Source organism: Channa argus, chromosome 4 (genome assembly GCF_033026475.1).
Source record: "Channa argus isolate prfri chromosome 4, Channa argus male v1.0, whole genome shotgun sequence".
Lineage (NCBI taxonomy): Eukaryota > Metazoa > Chordata > Actinopteri > Anabantiformes > Channidae > Channa > Channa argus.
This window is the reverse complement of record NC_090200.1, coordinates 24,450,078-24,467,208: the sequence shown is the minus strand read 5'-3', so window position 1 is coordinate 24,467,208 and position 17,131 is coordinate 24,450,078. Positions and strand designations below refer to the sequence as shown.

Genomic DNA, 17,131 nt, shown 5'->3' with positions numbered 1-17,131 from the left:
GGACGATATGCTAACTGCATGGGTTCCAGGGAGGGTGGGAGTTGGGTCTTAATGTGCCTCATGACGAGCCTCTCGAAGCACTTCATCACGATGGGTGTGACGATCGTCATTTAAGCAGGAGACAGTGGACTTCTTTGGCATGGGAACAATGGTCGTTGTCTTGAGGCACGTAGGAACAACGTTGCTGCTCAGGGAGATGTTGAAGATGTCTGTAAAGACATCTTTTATCGTCAAAATGTGGAATGTAAATGTATAAAGCAGCTTCCATGTAGCCAAATGGTATCTATTACTGATGCATTCACATGCAAGTAGTATTGGAAATAAAGGTGGTCAAATCTTATACTTTTATCCACAGCTATTTACAGTATAAAAATAACATTTGTAACAGAGTGAAGGTACAAAATGCAATCTGAAACTGAGTAAAAGTAAAATATGAAAAATAATTATTTAGTATGTCAGAATTGTGGCTAAGCTCATGTGTTAAAGTACTTAATTACTTTTCAGCATTTGTAGCTGCAGGTTCAAGTGATGAACGTGGCTTGTGATACCTGTAGGAACCACAAGAGGGTGCCACTGGAACAACACGTTTTCCATATGTAAATTAATGAATATTTTTATTACAGACAAAGAATGTGATGGTTAATTTGAATAGACTAATACAAAGAAGCGTCCCTCATAGTTGTAAGAAACTACTCTCCCAGTGTAATGAAGTCATCCATCAAACGGAAGTGCTATGCTCTCGCGGTGTCAGTGGCACTTTTATTTTGTAAAGGACCTTGTCGTCTTTCCGGTGTGAGCGCGGCTTGTATCATCTCTGTCCATCAGTGGCGCCAGGCGCAGCGTAGTCCTTGCGACCAGGATGGTTTATCTTCACACACTGTTGCGCCTTCCAGGATACTCGAGACAAAAATGGGACCACTAAGTCCAGTTTTCACTCTTTTGTAGGGAAAAAAAATTGGCTTCGCGGTTTTTATATCTCCTTTCACTCCTCGCTGTGCGCAGTAATTCAAGAAATAGTCAACTCAACTGAGGAGCGGCGAAAGAAGTTGGACGTCGTTGAAGAGAAGTGAGGTGAGTGTGGCAGCAGATCTCACCTTTTTTCCGTCTTTAGTGATCATTTGTTAGACGTGCGACAGTCACCTGCTGCGTGGGCTTTGCCGAGAGACTGCGAAGACGCGCTCACTTGTCAAAATGTCACCAGAGCCCTAAATGTGTGAGGCTGCTGGTTGGAGAGGTGAAACACGGAAAGACGAAAGATGTGTTATTTTACCGACCACCGAGGTCAGTAAAATATGTGTGTCTGTGTCCCCCCCCCCCCTAAAAAAAAAAAACCAAGTTGTTCTAGTTCGTGTCTCCACTTGACAAATCTCTAAACGATTACTGTTTGGAGTCTCAGTCTGCCTTATTTTCTGCTGGCCACTTTGTGACGAGTGGGGTAGAAAGGACGTTAATCAGACTTAATGACACTCTGCCATAACACGTCCAGTCAGTACGAACAGTCCTGCGGGTCACCTGCTCCTGCTGCCCCTCAGCGGAGAGGTGATCCGCTGTGGGACTGGGTTGTCAGTTTCTTCAGTTAGGTCAGTGCACCCTGCTCCCCTGTGAGCTTACCTGTAAATACACCTTCATCTTACAATGCTGCTCCACTCTCTTATGGCCCTTTACTGATTTAATTAAAGGTCCAAGTTGTTTTTAGTGGCTGGACATGATTTCCACTGGAGATGACACGGCCGGTCATGGCTTGGATTTGGATTCTCTGTCTGTGTTTTTTTCTGATTGATCAGATTACCCCCCCCCCCCACACACACACACAAAAAAAAACTTAAAACAGCACAAAACTGATAATCAGTCAAGTCTGTTTGACTAATGCCATATTGGAAAATAGAGGTTTAAGCTTTTTAAATTATTCATTAATTTGACATTACTGTTTTAATTTTATGATCCATGATCATGTTTTAAACAGCAAAATCATCATTCAAGGCACTGGGATGCTGGTGAGTGCAGCAGACTTCTGCTGAAATCTTGGTTTATCTCACTGTTTGCTCAGGTCTCCACTGAAACTAGTCCTGGATGGGATGTGCTGGCATTGTTAACACAATCAGTAAATACTAATTGCAAATGACAATAAATGAATAAAGCTATTTTAGCTAGTCAAAATAACCCCCCTCCCCTATGAATGACTGAGTAAATGAATGGAAATGAATGAATGACTGGAAATTGCACTGATATTTGCAGTACATCACCACTACTAGTGTGACATCGCAGGAGCAGAGCGGGAGGAGCACGCTGGTTATGACACATTAGTATCTTAGCAACAGCCAGCATCCTTTAAACATTTCGATCTGAGGACAAACCCCTATTTTATGGACACAAAGTGCTGGTGCTGTTTCTTTTTAGGCCTAGCTGTAAATAATTATAAATATGACACGTTATTGTCGATTACGACATAATCAGACAAACTGTTTTTTAATACACCCATAAAGTTCCCCAGGATACAGTATGTGTGTTTGTTTTGTCTGTATGTCTTTTCTGCTCCTTGCCGGAGGTTGCACCATTTTCGAGGTTTTGTGATGGTTTTAATGTGGGCTTGTGGTGGTATGTTTGTTTGTGTGCGTGTGTGTGTGTGTGGGTTTGGGGGGGATTCTTCCTCAGTTGATTTTGAGATATAAAAAAATACAAAAAAACACACCTCCAATAATATTTCACTTCTTATGCAGCCTATAATCTTTTGGAATTAATTGAAAAATAAACAAAAAAAACAAATTGTTTGGTTGGGGGAACAAATAAAAATAAAATAATGTAGCTACATAAGTGTACACACCCTTTAGTAATCATGAATGCGGCTGTGCTTAGAATTAACCAATCACATTTAAACAAATGTTAAACACTAGTGAGTACACACCTACTGTTAATGTAAGTAACTCTGACTGCGCCCATATAAAGTTTAGCTGTTCTAGTAGGATTTTTCTTAAATTTGCTCGGTTGCCTCTTACAGCAAACATTATGGTCAGCAAAGAGTTTACAAAACTTCAAAGGGACGTCATTAATGGAAGGTATCACTCAAGAGAATTGTACCCAAAAACAATCCTAGGCATTATATATACAGTGAATACAGTCATCAACGTAACTTTATTGAGAACTGGACATCCCTCCAAAATAGATGAAAAACTAGAAGAAAACTGGTCCAGAAGGCCTACAGCACCATTAAAGGAGCTGCAGGACTAGTTGTGTGCTACATGTGGCAATAGTATCCTATGTTCTTCATACAGTTTGTCTGGGCTTTGGGGAAGGTGGCATGACAGAACCATTTTCTTACAAAGGAAAACATCCAAGCCCAGCTACAATTTGCAAAAACCTACATCACGTGTGACAGAAATGTGGTGAAAAGTGGTCAAATGTGCTATGGTCTGATGAGACCAAGATTGAAATTTTAGGCCAAATTCCAGAAAGTATGTTTGATGCAAAAACAAGATCACCAGAAGAAGAGCATCACCATAGTGAAGCTTGTTGTTGGTAGCATTATGCTTTGGGGCTGTTTTTCTCAACTGGAACTGGGGCTTTAGTTAGGTGGATGGAATTGTGACCAATTCTAAATATCCTCTCTGCTAAAAAGCTGGAAATGAAGAAGAATTTCACGTTTTAGCCACAACTCAAAACATACTTTCAAATCGACAGAAGAATGGCTTCACCAGAAGAGCATCAAAGTTTTGGAATCCAATTGAAAATCAGTGGGGTGACCTGAAGAGGGCGGTGCCCAGGAGATGTCCTCGCAGTCTGACACATTTGGAAGGCTTTTGCAAAAGATTCCCAAGGTTTACGGGTATTAGTTTATGGGTGTTGTTTTGGGCACCCCCTAAGAGACTTCAGTTTAATTGAACTGCACAGATTATAGGCTACATCAAAGATAGAAAACAAATATTTGATTCAGATTTTTCTACATCTCAAAACATGACATTTACCAAGGGTATATACATTTTTATATCCACTATAATTCAGGAATTCAGTGTTACATAATGTCAATACATTCAAAACTCTCTGAATATTGTTTTGTAAAAATCAACCTGTAAACCACTAATTACTGTAGCGAAGCACACCATCTGCCCAGCAACAGAACTGCACACCCCATGTGATGCTAGTATCTTGTTTTCTCCTAGCAATTTATAATTTTCTTGCTTGGTAGTGTAAGACACACATAACACACACTGGCTTCTTTAAAGTTATGTAAGACCCCAATGAGAAACTGCATGTTATCCTGGACACCAGCCATCACTGTGTAAGTAAAAACTTTCAGTAAAGTTTAATCACAATAAGTGAACCATTCATCTTTAAATTATGTTTTAATATGCAATATAATATGCATGTATATAGAACGTTTTCCCCTGACTCTCACTTTTACTCTCCTCAAAATAAATAACTTTTTTATCCTTTAATTTTTAATGAAGCACCATCACCATCACCTTTAACCATTAGGTTAAAGTCCAATAATGACATTTAGGGAAATAAATAGCAGGTTAGTTGATCAAAAGACAAAAAAATAACTATTAATAAAAAAAACAAACAAAAGGGTTTTTAATGATTCCAGGTTGTCAAATGTGTTTTTTTCTGCATTTTTTAGTCTAATGTAATAATACAGGAGGTACTGTATTTTGGGGTGTTGGACTGCAGTCCCAAAAAATAAGACATTAGGTTATTCCTAGGATTTTGCGATGGATATGTCTTCACTGGTTTCAAAATGATATGTCCTAAAATAATATGTTCATAAGTTATAGGAAAGTTGTTAAAACTTTAAAAATACTTGTTAAATGCAGCCTTAGGCCAGCCTCTGAGTTTAGTGTTCCATGCTTTTGTGTATGTGTGTGGGTAGGCGCGTTAATAAATTAAACAAAACTATTTTTCCTCCAGGCTGATCGGCTGTGATCTCATACCATGGCCTACACTCTGGGTTCGGCCACTGACAGCCAGAAACGCAGTGTTGGACCTAAGCACTGCGTGACTCGGGTGGAGCTGTCCGTCACTGCAGCCAACCTGCTGGACCGAGATGTAGCCTCCAAGTCAGACCCATTCTGTGTTCTCTTCCATGAAGTGGATGGAAACTGGGTGGAGGTAAGGTTGTTGGGACAATAGGACAAGAGAAAGACTAATAATTGAAGAGAGAAAGGGACAGAATGTCTTCAAAAACAACAATCTGTGAAGGATGAAAATGACAGATTGTGGATAAAAAAGTATTTTGACTCCAGAGAGGTGGAGAGAAGAGGATAAAAGGGAGGCAGAAATAAAAAGAACATTGAGGGGAGGGGATAAGATTTAAATAAGTGTTAGAAATACTTTCAAGGTCACTGTGCTAGCTCTTCCAACAAAGGAACTAACAAACGATTGTTTGTTGTCTGTGTTTATTTGCAGTGAGCAAATCGAGCAGAGCCACATCCACAGTCATGCTATCTTGACCATCTGGCATGAGCTCCGACATGCTGAGCTCCGTCAGATGCTGCAAGATTTATGAACGTTGTTGCTAGTCTGAGTCTGTAGACATGCTAAGAGGCTCTATTGCAAAGTGAGAACTATACATTGATTTACTATGGACTATGTTTGGAAAAGTAGGAATGGTGGAAAACCCTGAAAGAGTTCCTGAGAATAGAGAATTTCCTAGTTTCTGGGACAAACTGGGAAGCACAGTGACATAGCACACTGCAAAACAGCAGCTTTTACATATACTGTACACAGTAGAATACACAATACACTACACAATGATAATCTCTTTCCCACAAATGAATCATTCCTAATCCCACGCTGCTGATAATTAGTTTTTCAGTGAACAGAGATCAGCCTGCCTCTCCTTTCATGAGCTTCATATGTACCATACGTTCTAATGCATGAATATACATTTGCATACCAATACTAGTATGCTACTGAAAAATGTATGTTTTCTAGTCATTAGTATAAGGATTTTGCAGCTTCTTTACAATAAGAGGAGAGTAAGCCTAAGCTTGTGAAATGGCACAGCCAAGATAAAGGGCCCCAAAATGGGCATTGTGCTTTAGAGCATAACAAACTCTGAAAAATGAAACTGTTTACTATAAGAATTTTAAGTTTAGAATAAGTTGTGTGTGGTGCCAACAAGAGGCTGACTCAGTGCAAGTGTACAAAATCTATGGCCCCAGAAATGTGGATATGTGTAGAACATCTCATTTTTATGGATCTGAATATGGGAGAACGATTTTTCACAAAATGAACCACTAAACATGTGCTTTCCATGGCTGCTGGTGTTTCCTCACTCAGTCCAAAGTCATGCTATTTTAAGGACTGACGACACCAGGATTCTAACCTTTTGCAGCAAAATCAAATCATCCACCCATCCATCTTCTGACCTGCTTATCCAAGTTAGGGGTCACATGGGTGCTGGAGCTGATTCTAGCTGTCTCTGGGCAAAAGGCAGGTTACGCCCTGGACAGGTCACAAAATCTATTAATTTCACTGGAAGTGGAGTACAAATACATCTTGTAATGTATTATCTTGTTAGAGCCTTATTAATGAGGTCAAGATCAGCTAATGGAGCATTAACAAGCTTGTTACTTTAAGGAGATTTTCCTCCTTAAAATGTTATATTGAACAAACTAGTGTTGTTGTCAGTCAATATGAAAGTTTTATGATAGCCTTCCTTGGGTTTAAACCAGCTTTTGTCTTTTTTGTGCTTTACAGACAATGCTAGATAGGATGAGCGTGAATATTACAGATTATTTAAACAATACCTGAGCATAGATTTTATGTATGGAGCCTTTCACTGGCCCTGCATCACTCGGCAGAAACTTTTTTCTTGTTTAAGATATCCTTCACTTTACTCTGATTCTATGAATATAATGTTCAATATGTTTTCAGCTTTAATGTTCTAAGGGTGGTTACACGGCACGGAGAGGCTACTTTGTTGCACAGACACCCTTACTGAACTATCACACAAAGTCTGACCCACCACCACAGTGGTGTTGATGAGGGAGTGGCTCTGCAAGTAGAATGTTTTTTCATGGTGTCGTAAAAGAAAAACATGAGCACTACAGTAAGTTGATGATGCTTAGGAGGAACATGTTGATGAAGTTTTAGTGTGTGTAGGCTGCTGCCTCAAGGCTTTTCTGTAGTGAACAGCTGGTAAACAGGGCAAGCTGGCTTTTGTGTGTGTGTGTGTGTGTGTGTGTGTGTGTGTGTGTGCCTGTTTGTGTGTAGGCGGGTGCCTTAGGTTGTAGCTAGCTTTTGGTCAGCAGGGCATGTGCCTCTGATGTGAAATTGCCAACGGTTACTATGACAACGGTAAGGGAAACAAAAGCTTAGTACTCCTCGAGTGAGGGAATGATGGAGGAGGGAAAATTAGACCCAAGCCTTTTCTTGGATATTTTGAACAGCTCGCTCATTTCTCTCACAATCGCAGCTTTCTCACTTTCTCTGATCCCCTCCTGTTTTCTCTCCTCCTTTGTCTGAATGTCTCATTTCTGTCACTAGTCTTCCCCTCTGTGTCTTTTTCTGTCTGACTTTCTGTCTGTCTTCATCTGTCTTGTGAGCTGGAGGTGTGAGAAGCAGCTGGGTCCATTGGGGGAAAGGGAGAGTGAGTGTGAGGGTAAGGAGTGTGAGCGAGAAGGTGTGAGAGAGAGAAGAGAGAGATGAGAACAGTGTGGAGAGAAATACAAGGTGAGAGGATGGAGAATGAGAAAAGAAAGAATGAGCAACAGATGAAGTCAGAGTGAGCAAGAGGAGGATAAATGAAACTGATGATTCCAAGAGACCATGGAAAAATTTAGCTAAAAGTAGTTTTAGACAGGCAGAATAAACATGATGATGTAGGTCCACAGAATTATGAATCTCAGCTATGTAAATGACATGGTACCCAGTTAACAGACTTCTTTGGTTATTTTCTAAATCATTCGAATTTTTCTTTCCTTAAACTCCAAATCCTCATGCTCAATCTCAACACGTGTTATGGACACAGATATTTGCCTGTAACACAGCAAGTCAAAACTTACATGCAGTGTGATGTTTTCCCACATACAGCTAAATTCAGTCAGGCTTCAAAATACATCCTTATCAGTGTTTTAGTGGAGCCTTGTAAAAGAAGCTAATACAATACTGAATGTTTGCAGCAATATTTAAACTTATTAAACACATTTCAGTGGAACATCTAATGAAGGTTAGCTGAATGACAAGGTCATCAGCAGAGCAGAATGGTTATGTCCTTGTTAGATTTCTTTTTGATTTTGTGATTTAACAAATACATTTAAATTAAATCCACACAGATAAATAAGCCAGGGCAATATTTTATGATTGTTAAAGATTGGACGGTATATCGATTGCATTTGATTAAAGGGCGCTGGATTTTTAAACTACAAAAAATTATATATAATATATAATAATATATCACTGTTGGCCTAAAAAAAACAATATCATTCAAATACCAATATCAAGTATGAACCCTGGGTCATTAAAGCTGGGCTATTGAATATTTTCACATTAACAATGAATCATATTGCAATCCTACTGTGAAACATGATGCAAAATCCTCTAAGTAGGTTTGCAATAGTGTTTCCATTTCAGTTCAGATTGCTGTTTAAAACTTGCATAGTGTAACCTTTATACTTCCTGTTGTTTGAAGCTGTTGTTCTGCTGATGCCAGTTTGTCCAAGTGGTTTCATTTTAGCAGCGTGATAGATAAGTCCACTTGGCCTTGCTGCTCTCCTAGTAGTGTTAGTTATAGCAGTGTTTCCCCTGCATTCGTTAACAATGTACAAGCTGTCTTTTCAGCTTTGTGATAAAAACAATACCTAGACAGATTCAGAAAAAATAAGGATTGGTAATAGGGCCTATACAAAGTAAATTATATATAATAGATGTATGTGTACTGTAGATGCCTAATTGACAATATACTGCTGGAAATGCTTTGAGACTAGTGTCTATAGCTCCGTTTTTTTGGCAGAGTTGGACGTCACCTGGCTTAGGCCCTAAGCAGTTTTCTGTGAAGAGGCTTTCCTACCTGACCCTTAGGCCATGTAAACTATTGCTCTACTATGATCCTCCCTCCTTTTAAAACCTTTTCATTTTCACTTTTCTATTAAAGTTGTGATTGCAATCTTACTAGGTCAGACCTATTAACTTCTGAATGACATTCAGTAAAAAAAACACCAGGGTGTACGATTTTCACACTAACAGAGGGTGATGTATCAGAGGACAACTTGAATTGTGTTGCATCTTGATTTTATTGTCTGATATAATTCAGTAAGTACATGGTCTTACTTGATCCCATTTTAGAATCGTCAACCTGTGCATGGGCCCTCCTCCAGGACCTGCATCATTTATACCTTTTGATGCCCTCAGACAAAATCAAAAATGGCTTTCTTTTAATCATAATGCTAAAAAACTTCTAAAAAACAAACTAAAGCTCACATTTTACTGATCATTTAACTTGGTTCATTTGATTATATAATACATACATAAATACATACATTGTGAACAGTTTGAATTTATTTTTATTCGAACTACTATAAGGTGTTTGTTTTTCATTAGTGAAACTAACACTCCACCACCATGCTACTAACACTCCACCACTCCACCACCATGCTACCCACACAAACCCACTTTTACTCAAGTAAAAGTGCAAATATTGGCCTAAAAACACTCCACTAAGTACACTTCAAAACATAAAAACTTAATGCAATGATTTGCAAATGTCTTCAAACCATATTTTACCCACAAGAGAACATAAACAACATATTAGATGTTGAAACTGAGACATTTTACCATGTCGTGGAAAATATTAGCTCATTTTGAATTTGATGGCAGTAACACATCTCAAAAAAGTTGGAACAGGGGCAACAAGAAACTGGAAAAGTAATTGCTGCAAATCAAATCAGAAGCATTTGACAACTACTTAGGTTAATTGGCAATAGGTCAGTAACATGAGCCAGAGCCTCTGGAGTGTAAATATGGGCAGAGATTCACCAATCTGTAAAAAACTGAGTCTAAACATTATGGAACAATTTCAGAAAAAGGTTCCTCAACATAAAATTGTGAAGACTTTGAAGAGCCCATCTACAGTTTATAGCCAGTATATAGTCATCAAAAGATTCAGAGAACACAGTTCCCTGTGTAATCCACAAATGTGAGTGAAAGCTGTATCATGCAAAGAAGAAGCCATATGTGGACACAATCCAGAAATGCCGTTGTGTTCTCTGGGCCAAAGTTCATTTAAAATAGTCTAAAACAAAATGGAAAACTGTTCTGTGGTCAGATAATTCAAAATTTTTAATTGCTTTTCGAAACCATGGACAATGTGTTCTGTGGACTAAAGAGAAGAGGGCTTGTTATCCGCAGACAGTTCAAAAGCCTACATCTCTGATGGTATGGGGGTGAATTAGAGCCTTTGACATGAGGAGCTTACACATCTGGAAAGACACAATCAATGCTGAAATATATATAGATGTTTTAGACCAACATATGGTTCCATCCAGACAATGTCTCTTTCATGGACGGCCCTGCATATTTCAGCAAGACAATGCTAAACCACATACTGCATCCATCACAACAGCATGGCTTCAGAGGAGAAGAGTGCTGAACTGGCCCACATGCAGTCCAGACATTTCACCAATAGAAAACATTTAGTGTATCATAAAACAAAAAATCCAGCAACAAAGCTCAGGACTGTTGAGCAGCTAGAATGCTGCTTCAGACGAGAATGGGACAACATTCCTCTCCTAAACTCCAGCAACTGGTCTTATCCCCCTATAAATATATAATATTGAAGGGAAAGCATCTATTGTCCTCTTGCCACCGTACTCGAAAAATGTTCTAGGAAACACTGGTGTTGGTGAGTTAGTTTTAGTGTTATCACTTTGTTCTGTCACTTGTGTTTTGTTCATCACTAGTTCTTCTTGGAGTGATGGTGAATTAGGTTGATATGTGATTTGGTGTGTGATGCAATGGTGTTGCTGTGGTTCCATTACTGGCGACATTGTGACAGGGAATACAGGTGAAACCACATATCTCTACTACATATGAGCATGGCTCACTACAGCTCTTTATTAAAACTTCCATCTTATTATGTCCTTTCTGTCTCTTGAGGTTGACAATTTGGTATGTCTTCAGGGGTTTGCTGGTTTTGTTATAAAGTAGCTGTGTCTCCAAGACAAGTTAAGAACAGTAAATAATTAGAGTGGCACAGATTTTTGTAATCGCTGCTCTGCACCCTCTTAAAATGATGTTCATTTCAGAAACCAAAAATGGTCTAATTTCAGCAAGCACATTGCATAAGTGTCTTGGCCATCTTTCTCAAAAGAGAAATCTGTGTTTAGGAGGTGGTGTCCACAGCTGTGTGCTCACAATCTTCCCTCCACTCATGTTGTTCCTCCTTTTGGGAAGGAACATTTTGCTTTGGTGTGAGGGATAGTGTGGCAGCTTGGTTGAGGTCAGAAATAAGATTCTGTTTTCGCAGTCTTAGCATCATGCAATATTTTAAAAGCATCTTGCAGTAGTAGCGTCCTGCACCAAGCCACATCTTTTTGCAACAGCTGGCGTAGAGGTGTTGACAGCTTACTGAGATTTGGGATGAATGAGATTTGGATGAAGGCTGTCCTTTTGAAGCTGGGATTTCACTAATTCCTTCAATCTGAGCTGGATCTGCTATAGGTTCCTCATCTGAGAACGTGTACAACATACAGTAACTCACCTTGTTCAGCTTGATTTACTTGCCTTTCTTGATCGAGTGCCATTTTAATGTTTTTGTCATGCTCCTATTTCTTTACCCTCCACAATGATGTTGTCCGCAATTATGGCACATGGATATCCAGCAAATATTTGTTCTATGGCTCTTAATACAGCTCTAAACTACAGAAACAGTGTTAATGCCAAAAGGCATTATCAAGAACTTAAATCTGCTGTCGTGCGGAGAGATAAGGCATCAGATAGTTTGACTTGCTGGAATCGAGAACAGGAAGAACAGTAGCGTATGCCATTTATTCTGCTACCTCTTTTACTGTGTGCAAGTCCTATGGGTCTATACATATTCAAACATTATCCTCTTTTTGTATATGTGGCAACCATATTGGAGACCCATTTTGTGCACTCAGTTATGGGTTCTAAATCTAACTTTTAGATCTTGCATCTTCTGTCTTTTTTATGTATTCGTTTGCACTGTGGGGGTTGACAATTGATCCATTTTCATAGTAGTAGTAGGTCACAGGTAGAATGACCACTTTCTCTCTATTGCTTTGGTTCAAGACTGAGGAGTATAAAGGATGTGGTTTTGGCAGGTATGTTTCTGTGTGCTTTAGCAGAATATGTCACCAGTTATCTGCCACATTGCCATCAAAGGCAGGTTGGTCTGGACATCGGAAGCCTTCTGCCATTTTCGTGCACCCTTTTTAAAATAAATGAGTAGGGCAAAACATTAAAACCGCCTCTTAATATAATGTATGCCAGTGCCACTTCACCATACTTTACCTCAGTAATAAACATATAGTAGAATTATCACCTTTCTCACAATTTCAAATTAAAAACAGAAAAATTATAACCTTGTAAAACTAGAGTTAATAGCTAGGCCTGGGTACAAAACTTCAGTACTTTTATGTCACCGACTGAATAGCTTCAATCAAAAAATGCCTTGTCATTTAATACCAAATTTCAGCCCCTAGTAGTATTAATAATTTGTAAAAATGTATTTAATTTTGTTTTTAAAATTGGCATTTTTTTATAGTATTAACAAGGATTTATTAGTATTGTTTGGGTACTAGTATGAAAATAAAACTGTTAGTATCAATACCAGCATTTCTAAATCTTTTAACAATATTCGGCCATAGTTGTTCATTTATTAGGTTTACCAAGCCCAAACTGAAGCAGTCTAATCCAACAGCCCTGCTTTCAGTGGTAAAATAGCAAGAAGCTGAATAATAAAATTAAATAGCATAAAGTAATTTTCTTTCTGTGAAAATAGATTTCAGAAAATTGGTATAATAAAAAAGGATAGTTCAAGAACGTGTTTTAAGGTCAAGATATCGGTATCGGTACAACTATCAATAATCTACATTTTTAACAATACTCAGCCCTATTTATGACAGAGCTGCTGTAATGGATTGCATTACATTGTAGAAGTGTGCCTAATGTTGTGGTAAATCTCAATGGGATTTTGAATATGGTTTTCAGGACCACAACCTGGAATTTCTGGTTTTAAAATTTTTTACTATAAAACACAAATCTAAACTTCATTGTTTTGGTAAAGGAAAAGTCCTCGCCACAACAGTAGGACATTACATCACATACCGTAATGTAATATGACAAAAACAATGCAAAGAAGTAACGAAAGATCTAATGCCATCAGCTAAAAACTAAAACAGCTAAAAACTGAAAGAAAAAAAGCCTTTTGTATGAACTGGTGACAGGATATACATACACTGACCTGGTCTAATGGTGGATAAACACACTATGCACACTATGTGTTAAGGTTTAGTCACATTGGAGAGTAGCATGGCCAGTGAGTATTAGTCATCAAACCACCTGGTTTAAAGTCCAGAGCAAATAACATAACTCTCACAGTGCTCTTAGAAACACCCACACACTCTGATCTGTCTGTGTGGCTATTTTTTGAGGCTATTAGAGCCCATTACCTCAAATATATCATTCTTTTTAATCTAATAGGATCTAATCAATCTAATTACTGGGCTATCTGTGGCAGATCTGTGGCAGTGTTGAAATCCAAAAAATAGCCAACAACTCCCAATTTTAGGTAATTGTTTTGTTTTTGGTACATTATTATTATTATTTCCCCAAACTCTTGGGTCTAGTAGCAGTGAACCATGATTTTTAGCTAAAACTCTGTGATGAGCCTCCGTCCATTGCAGATACATTGAAAAGTTTGGTATTAGTTTGAAAAACAAAATAAGCAAAAGAACCACAGTTCCAGAGGCATAGAGTGGTGTCAGTAGCCCTTATGCGCTCCAAAATTACTTAATTCAGACTTGTTAAAGGTCCACTTATGTCAACTCCACATTGATATTCAACTTGATTACTCCTGTACTGTAACTGCTTGGAGTTCCAATTCTTAATCTGTTCAGACTCTGACGTTTTTCTCTTTTCTGCCTTGCAGCAATTTCAGTACGCAATTAACAGAGGGAATAGTTTTTCTTGTTCCCCTTAAAATATCTTTTGACCCTGGCCAACAGTGTTGCCACTGCGTGCAGCTTTTGATCCACAGATCAAAAGTTCATTTTAATATACGTAAATATACGTAGATCCACAAATGCATAAATATTGATTTACGCATTTGTGGATCTACGTATATTTACGTATATTAAAATGAGTCTTAAATGGCAATAATATAATCCCTTGAAAAAAAAGTCTTAACAACTAGGTAGGCAGGTGTACATTACATTACATTGTTGAATAATCATTTTTTGGAGTTTGTCAGAATTTGTGGGTTTCTGTTTGTCCACCCACATTTTGAAGATTGACCACAAGTTCTCAATGGGATTAAAGGACGACTTCAGCAATTTCCAACTTACTTTCTATGGCTTTAGTTTAGAGTGTACATTAATACTTTAAAACCTCCCTCTGACTTCACATGAATGATCTCAGGCTACTTTACTGTTGGCATGACACAGGACTGATTGTAGCCCTCACCTTTTCTTCCCGGGAAGAAGCTCTTTTCCAGATGGTTCAAACGATTCAAAACAATTTTTCTCATCAGAGAAAATTACTTTACCCTAGTCCTGAGCATTTTCCTAGAGAGAAGTTTCTTTTTGCTGCCCTTCTTGACCATCCTCCAAAAGTCTTTGCTTCACTGTTCAAGCATACCTGCCTGCTGCCATTCCTTAGCAAGCTCTGCACTGGTCCTCAATCCTGCAGCTGAGTTAACTTTAGGAGATGGTCCTGGCACTTGTTGGACTTTCTTGGGTGCCCTGAAGCCTTCTTCACAACAATTGAACATCTCTCCTTGAAGTTCCTGATTATCCAAGGCAATTCCCAGGATTCTCTTTTTTTTGCTAAGCAATGATGACGTTTCCTTGCAGGTGACCACGATTAACGGAGGGAGAACAATGACTTCAAGCCCCACCTTCCTTTTAAATTTTCCAGTCTCTAATTCAATCAGCATGACAGAATGAGCCTTGTCCAGCCTTGTCCTCGTCAACACTCACACCTTTGTTAATGAGAGAATCACTGACATGATGTCAGCTAGTTCTTTTGTGGCAGGGCTGAAATGCAGTGGAAATGTTTTTTGGGAAGTTCATTTTCATGGCAAAGCAAGACTTTGCAATTAATTGCAATTCATCTGATCACTCTTCATAACATTCTGGAGCATATATAAATGTCCGTCATAAGAATTGAGGCAGCAGACCTTTTGAAAATGAATATTTTTTTCATTCCCTTCAGAGGTCACCACAGCAGAACATGTTTCGCACATTGATATTTCATGAGGTTTTTATGTTGGATGCCCTTCCTGCTGCAACCTTCCCATTTTAATCCGGGCTTGGGACTGGCACCCTTGATGAATGGGCGGGGCCATACCTAGAATTACCATGTTAGCGCACTAGTGATAGCACCTGTCATGGACCTATTAAGAAAGTTCAGGCTCATCGGATTTTATGATGAAAGAAAACAAACCCACTAGCTTATTTTAAACAGAACTGAACTATTCTTTATATTAATATCAAAGCAAACAAAGAACCTCTGGTACAACCCCAACTGCTGTCAGACTGCAATAACATCCAATCACAAACTGCATCATTTAGCAACCTCGTATGCCACTAAGGTGAAAGTTGAAACCTAATTTATTTTAACTTTGACTGCTGAATGCTGTGATAAATAGCTGCAGGGCCAGTTGACACAAACCATTCAGCCAGGCACAGAAGTCAACACTGAGGAACAGCTATGTCTGAATTTTATGAGCTATATGCACAACTTAAGAGACCTTTTGCAGGAACAATGTATTGTGGTAGACAGATTTAACACATGTCAGGTTTGTTTTGACAAATAATGCTTTAATAGGTTGGCAATATGTGTGAAAAGGATAGTTTACACATAAGTGTATAGCTATACAACTAGCTATTAACTGAAATAATGATATAAGGAGGTATAGTTTTCATATACAATATTTGATAATTATAGAAGACATATCACAACATATTGACTAACCGTGCTAGAAATTTAGGTCTCAAACCTGCAGACAGTGCAGCACAAATGGTGTGTGTTGGAAGGCTTTGCACTGAGCCTAGTTTAATAGCCACAAATCGCGTTGTGTCTGCAAACCCCTTAAGACTCGTTTTTCAACTAATTTACAGTAGTTAAAGGGCTAATTCCCTTTCACAGTCTCTTAAAGTTGACTGCTTTACCTTTTAGAAAAGCCTCCTTGTTACACATGATGTATTAGCAAAGCCACAGTACACAACTAAAATATTATTTGATTTGTTTTGTCTCTTGTCTTTCAGCTTGGCCGCACTGAAACTGCTGTGAATAACTTGAACCCGGTCTTTGGAGCGAAGTTTCAGGTGGACTACCACTTTGAGGAGATTCAGAAGCTTCGTTTTGCTATGTTTGATGAGGACAAGTGCGCCACACAGCTTTATGAACATGATTTTCTGGGAGAATTCATTTGTACACTGGGAGTGGTAAGGAATGATTTCAATTTTACCTGTTCTACACATGGTTGGTTTTGTATTTGGATACTGGAGAAGTTGTCATAAGAATTGGTAGTGTGAACTGGTCAACATGTAAATCACATTACTTGGAACTTTTTCTGCAAATGAAGTTCAAACTAAATATTAGAGTAAAATGGGCTAGCATAAACATATTTATTAGTTGAAATCTATATTTCCTTAGTTTTGTGTTTTATCTCATCTGTTCCTATATTGCTCTTGTCCTGTATGTGTGTTAATTACCCACTAGATTGTGTCCAATAAAAAGCTTCACAGACCACTGATCTTAGCCAATGGGAAGCCAGCAGGAAAAGGATCCATTACGGTAAGAATCAGTATTTTAATGGTGTTCTTTCTCTCTTTGTTGTCTGAACTCCTTTTTTTTCTCCTTCTCTTTTGGACACACATACACCACGTGCCATATCCCTAGAGGCTGTTGTTTACCATACTGACATACACGTTGCAGTTGTTAATAGTGA

The 17,131-nt window shown here is 38.5% G+C and overlaps 1 protein-coding gene across 2 annotated transcripts in view; it reads left to right on the top strand.

Moving 5' to 3' along the window:
- The first annotated feature begins 799 nt into the window (after positions 1–799).
- cpne2 (copine II) overlaps positions 800–17,131 on the top strand; it is a 46,295-nt gene continuing 29,963 nt past the window's right edge. The window contains exons 1-4 of one of the 2 annotated variants that reach the window (XM_067502912.1): positions 800–1,071; positions 4,903–5,103; positions 16,446–16,625; positions 16,903–16,977. In XM_067502912.1, the coding sequence (XP_067359013.1) occupies positions 4,927–5,103; positions 16,446–16,625; positions 16,903–16,977 (432 nt within the window). In that variant the 5' untranslated portion in view covers positions 800–1,071; positions 4,903–4,926. The remainder of the gene's footprint in view (positions 1,072–4,902; positions 5,104–16,445; positions 16,626–16,902; positions 16,978–17,131) is intronic. The other variant, XM_067502911.1, reaches the window with a different exon arrangement.